Source organism: Bos javanicus, chromosome 4, assembly GCF_032452875.1.
Source record: "Bos javanicus breed banteng chromosome 4, ARS-OSU_banteng_1.0, whole genome shotgun sequence".
In the NCBI taxonomy this organism is placed as follows: domain Eukaryota; kingdom Metazoa; phylum Chordata; class Mammalia; order Artiodactyla; family Bovidae; genus Bos; species Bos javanicus.
The window spans coordinates 108,095,151-108,101,425 of record NC_083871.1 but is presented as its reverse complement, the minus strand read 5'-3'; the positions used below and the strand labels follow the sequence as shown (position 1 = coordinate 108,101,425).

At 39.2% G+C, this 6,275-nt stretch overlaps 1 protein-coding gene across 1 annotated transcript; it reads right to left on the bottom strand.

The window, feature by feature from the left end:
• Nucleotides 1-2,155: 2,155 nt before the first annotated feature.
• On the bottom strand, nucleotides 2,156-3,088 carry LOC133246873 (olfactory receptor 2A2-like). The gene has a single exon (XM_061415450.1). The coding sequence runs from the start codon at nucleotides 3,086-3,088 to the stop codon at nucleotides 2,156-2,158; it is 933 nt and encodes a 310-aa protein (XP_061271434.1).
• Between the last annotated feature and the right edge of the window lie 3,187 nt (nucleotides 3,089-6,275).

Here is a 6,275-nt window from a genome sequence, read left to right as displayed (position 1 = left end):
GCTAGAGGACTTCCAAAGGAGTTTGTAGGTTGAACACTGTCACACCCAGGAATTATTAACTGGAGCTGTAAGCTAACTCTTTTTTCAGAGAGAGGTAGTGGGGGACAGTCCCTCGTAAAGTCAGAGGTGTAGGTGAAAGCACAAAGCAGAAAGTAGGCAGACTCTGATTTTGGGGGTAGATGCTCGAGAATTTCCAGGGGGACTCCTGAGGCTCGATCCCGCCTTTGCGTATGCTGAGCTTCCTTCCTCATGACCTTTGTCATGGGCGGAGTTCCTCACGCTGGCTCCCGGCAGTGATGGAATTCCAGTTGAGCTATTCCAGATCCTGAAAGATGATGCTGTGGAAAGTGCTGCACTCAATATGCAATATGCAATATGCACTCAATATGCAATATGCCGGCTCCCGGCACTCAGCTTTCTTCACAGTCCAATTCTCACATCCATACATGACCACTGGAAAAACCATAGCCTTGACTAGACAAACCTTTGTTGGCAAAGTAATGTCTCTGCTTTTCAATATGCTATCTAGGTTGGACATAACTTTCCTTCCAAGGAAAAAGCGTCTTTTAATTTCATGGCTGCAATCACCATCTGCAGTGATTTTGGAGCCCCCCAAAATAAAGTCTGACACTGTTTCCACTGTTTCCCCATCTATTTCCCATGAAGTGAGGGGACCAGATGCCATGATCTTCGTTTTCTGAATGTTGAGCTTTAAGCCAACTTTTTCACTCTCCTCTTTCACTTTCATCAAGAGGCTTTTTAGTTCCTCTTCACTTTCTACCATAAGGGTGGTGTCATCTGCATATCTGAGGTTATTGAGATTTCTCCCGGCAATCTTGATTCCAGCTTGTGCTTCTTCCAGCCCAGTGTTTCTCATGATGTACTCTGCATATAAGTTGAATAAGCAGGGTGACAATATACAGCCTTGATGAACTCCTTTCCCTATTTGGAACCAGTCTGTTGTCCATGTCCAGTTCTAACTGTTGCTTCCTGACCTGCATACAGATTTCTCAAGACGCAGGTCAGGTGGTCTGGTATTCCCATCTCTTTCAGAATTTTCCACAGTTTATTGTGATCCACACAGTCAAAGGCTTTGGCATAGTCAATAAAGCAGAAATAGATGTTTTTCTGGAACTCTCTTGCTTTTTTGATGATCCAGTGGATGTTGGCAATTTGATCTCTGGTTCCTCTGCCTTTTCTAAAACCAGCTTGAACATCTGGAAGTTCACAGTTCACCTATTGGCTTCACATAATTATACACTTGTGCAAACACAGAGAGTATACAACACCACGACTGAAATCTTATGTAAGTGATGGACTTTGGCTGATAATATTGTGTCAATGCAAGCTGATGAATGATAATAAAGATACCATTCTGTGGAGAGGTAGTGATATGGGGAACGTTATGTGTGTACAGAGGCAGGGGGTAAATTGGCTATATCTGTATCTTCCACAATTCTGCTGTGACCCTAAAACTGCTCTAAAAAGTAAAGTTTATTACAGTACATAATAATGGATGAAAGATACAAAGAGATACCTTGCCAGAAAAGATATACAGATGGTAAGGAAGCACATGCAAACACATTCAATATCATATGTCATCAGGGAATCTCCCATTACAGCAATGAGATAACACTACACATCTACCTGAATTGTGAATATTTAAAAATCTCTGTATAAGTGTAAAAAGTTGGTGCTTGCTATGTTTCTTGGTGGTCCCAACAAGGAGTCCAAACTGCCATTCCCAGGAGTGCTCTAAGTCAGGCATGACAGAAAACAAGCCTGCAGGCTTCCTGGAAGGATAGGCATGGGCCATTCGTTTTCTCTCTCTCTCCTGCAGGAGAGCTGGGAGTTGGGAATTTTTTCCAGATCCTATCACTGGAACAGGGAGGAGAAGGAGGTCTGGAGAGTCAAATGCCATACATCCGCCTAAAAGCTTCACTGTGTCTCTTGTTGGCTTTGTCCTAGTCTGGGGTGCTGCAAACTCTGTGTTGTCTGGTGTCTCACAACGGCAATTTGATCCATGTTGTCATCTCCATGGAGGGAGGGGGGCTTGGGGTTCCTATTTTGCCATCTTGCTGATGTTATTGAGAATTCTTATCTTTAAGTCATGCATTTTGTTGGGAAATTTTCTAAACCATAAATCTGCCCTGCGTCACACTGTCCTCCTTTTCTGCAGTAGTCTGTGGAAGGCAGCTTTCACTTGAGCGTTCCTTAGACTGTAGACGAGGGGGTTCAGTAATGGGTTGAAGAAAGTGTAAAACAGGAAAAGGATTTTCTGTGGCTCCTCTCGATTATTGTCATCAGGGATCATGTACACCATCAGGACTATGCCAAAGTAGAACCCAACCACACAGAGGTGGGAGGAGCAGGTGGAGAAGGCTTTCTTGCGGCCCTCCTTTGACTGGATCTTCAGGATTGCCCGGAGGATGCGCACATAGGAGACCAGCACCAGGGAAATGGGAGCAATTAAGATAAAGACACCATCTGCAAGGAGGAAAATGTCATTGATCCAGGTTTCTCCACAGGTCACTTTGAGGACAGATCGGATTTCACAGAAGAAGTGGTTTACCTTCTGGGGCCCACAGAAAGGCAGCCGTAGAAACAGACTTACTTGGACTATGGCCAGGGAAAATCCACACGCCCAGCAAGCAATGGCCAGGAACGTGCACACCCTCCAGTTCATGATGACCGTGTACTGCAGGGGGTGGCAGACCGCCACAAACCGGTCATAGGACATCACCACCAAAGTCAGGCACTCTACAGAAGCAAAGGCCAAATAGGAAACCATCTGCATGGTGCATGAGAAATAGGAGATGGTTTTCTTGTGTTTCACTAAGTTTTCCAACATATTGGGCAAATGGCTGGAAGCATAGGCTACGTCAGTGATGGCCAGATGAGACAGGAAGTAGTACATGGGGGTGTGCAGTCTGGGTTCAAGCGAGATGAGTCCCAAGATCATGCCATTTGCCAGCAGGTTGAAGGTATATAGCAGGATGAAGATAACGAAGAGGAGCAATTCCATGTCTTCACTGAGCTGGAAGCCCAGCAGGATGAATTCTGCGATCCATGATTGGTTGCCCTCCATTCCCAAAGGCAGTCTCTAAGGGACTGAAGTGTGATGAGAAGGTCAGAGCTGGACAGCAAGGAAAATCAGAGTTACTTATGGGAAGTGAATTTGGAGGATGCCTGTGTGCTTGATGCTGTAGCTCTGAGATTTTTTTTATTTCAGTGCTTCCTTTCTTTTATTTATTTTTTATTGTGAAATAGTTCAAATTTTCAGAAAATATCAGAACATATAAGCAAATATAGTATATACTTTTTATCATTTTTAATGTCTGTTTTATCATTTCTTTTACTCTGTATATATTTTGTTGATTTTCTGTGGACCACATAAATGAAACTATAATGCCAACACATCCCTAGGCTGTTTATTATTCCCAGAATAAGGTTATTCACTAATTTATTTTCATTATCTTTACCAAAGTCAGGAGATACAACATCAATGATTCCATATTCTAGGTACAGACTTCAGCCTCTCTGGTCTAAGATTCAAATCCAGTATCACATAAAATATTTTGTCTCCTCTAATCTGAAATAGTTACTCTTTCTGGCCTTGCCAGTGATATTTTTGAAGAGTATGAGTTTTTGTTTTGTATGTCTCTCAATTATGATTTTTCCATTGATTGCCCTTATTTTAAGTTCAAATTTTTGTTAGAAAAGAAATGTCCCTAATCTTAAAACCTTTAATGCATACACATACAGATGATGCTAATTAATCTCAATATAGGTGATACTAATGTGGATTAATTGGCTGAGTGGTGTTTCCAAATTATCTTTATTATAAGGTTATTAGTTCATAATTTTTAAGCCTTTTCTTCCTTCTGGCTTAACAAATTATCCTATAATCATCTCTGTAGTCTCTATGTGAGCATCTTCTATCACTACTTTCTGTCTGTTGATCTGGACATGAGTTCAAGGTTACCAGAAAAAAGTTAACAATTAGAAAATTTAATAATTTGAAAATTGCTCTCTTACAAAAAATACTATGAATAATCCACATAATTTAAACAAAGTGTTTCATCTGGGTGTTCTTGAATATGCATAAAGACAGGGACCATAAAATATATGTTGAGAAAATAGCAACAGCTAAATAAATGAATATCCTATACCTGCTTTGAAGTGATGCTTACAGGAAAGTTGAAAATTTCAGGGAAATTTTCTATGGAAAAGTTAAATTTACCAGAAAGTAAATAAAATAAGAAGGAATTCTGAAGAAATATTCAGTAGCATTTTCAACTTTGCAAAGTATCAATGAAAGGGAGGCAACAATTCAGAGGGTCGTTGCCCTTTAGGAACAATGGCTTGAACAAAGTTGAAGGACAGTCCTGGATTCCTGTTTCTATAATGTGATTTCACTTGGAAGGGTTTCTATAAATATTAAGTTGCCAATATTATGAAATGTTGCTATAACCATGTGTGCTCAGTCATTCAGTCATGTCTGACATTCTGCGACCCTATGGACCACAGCCCACTGGGTTCCTCTATCCATGGGATTTTCCAGGTAAGAGTGGGTTGCCATTGCCCCCTCCAGGGAATCTTCCCAACCCAGGGATCAAACCCACCTCTCCTGAGTCTCCTGCATTGACAGGCAGACTTTACCACCATTTACTTCACATTAAATGGTGAAAAATGAATATGGTAACATCTTAACTATTTAGGGTGATTTTTTTGTCTGAATAAAATATTTATTATATTTATTATATCTTCATCTCTAATACCATCATTTTCAATTCAACTAAAAGTTAAAAAAAATAATAGTGAAGGTAGATTAAATTTCTTAAATTAAACAGCACTGAAATAGAAGAAAATTTTGATACCAAAAATAGAATTTTTCCTTCTTAATAGAGCTAATAAAATAACAGCACCTCAAAATATGAAGGTTTCATTTGTCAGTATATACAATTTTCTACCCAGGCCATCCTGTAACTGAGCTAGAGAGATTTATGCTAGTTCCTCAACACTAATCAGTGGAATTGGTACTCATTCTAACATATTTTGTGTTAAAACAAATATTTCTATCAAATACAGTAATTTCTAATTCTAAAGATTATCCAGATTAAATGATAGCTTAGGGGAGACTGAGTAAGAAATAACTATAATGCAATCTTGACAATGTAAAAATGAGTTTACAAAATCAAGTAATACAGGAGAAGAATTATGAGAAGGAATAATAAGAAAACTATTCCCCACATTTTTGAAATGGGGAGTTAAAGCGTTGAAATTTGAAATAGATGGCTTATAAACATGAAGACTGAAATTTCAGTTTAAAAATTTAAGGTCTACCCAATAAGTACTTTCTAGCCATATGCAATGGAGAAGGCAATGGCGACCCACTCCAGTACTCTTGCCTGGAAAATCCCATGGACGGAGGAGCCTGGTAGGCTGCAGTCCATGGGGTCGAAAAGAATCGGACACCACTGAGCGACTTCCCTTTCACTTTTCACTTTCATGCATTGGAGAAGGAGATGGCAACCCACTCTAGTGTTCTTGCCTGGAGAATCCCAGGGACGGGGCAGCTTGATGGGCTGCCGTCTATGGGGTCGCACAGAGTCAGACACGACTGAAGCGACTTAGCCACAGCAGCAGCAGCAGCAGCCATATGCAAACTTCATTAAGATTATTCTAAATAAAAGATGGATGGGGGGCAATATAAGGATAGGAAATTAGAGGTCAAAACTACAATACATAGGATAAAGAAGATGCAATGTAGAGCACAAGAACATAGTCAATATTTTATAATTTTAAATGAAGGATAATCTATTAATACAAAATATTGAATCACCAGGTTGCACACCTGAACCTAATATAATTGTAAACAAACTATATGTCAATAAAATAATTCAGAAAATAAATTTCAGTTTTTACTGACAACACATTAATGAATGCTGAAAACATTAAAATCTCTGTAGATGACCTATTATATATAATAAGCAAATATCCAAACTCTGGAACATGCATAATATTTTATGGAATAAATGAACATTTTTTAAAGATTTCACATCTCTTCATACAGATCTGTAGGTTCGATGAAATCCAAATCAGAATTTAAGGGAGGTTTTTAAAGTGCAGAAATTGATAATCTTTCTTGTAAGTTTCATGAGAAAATATGAAAGATCAAGAAAAGTGAAGGGAATGATAAAGAAGAATGAAGTAAAAGGATTTACTCTGTGAAACATTGAGACCTATAAAGTTACAGTCAGGCAATGTTCTGC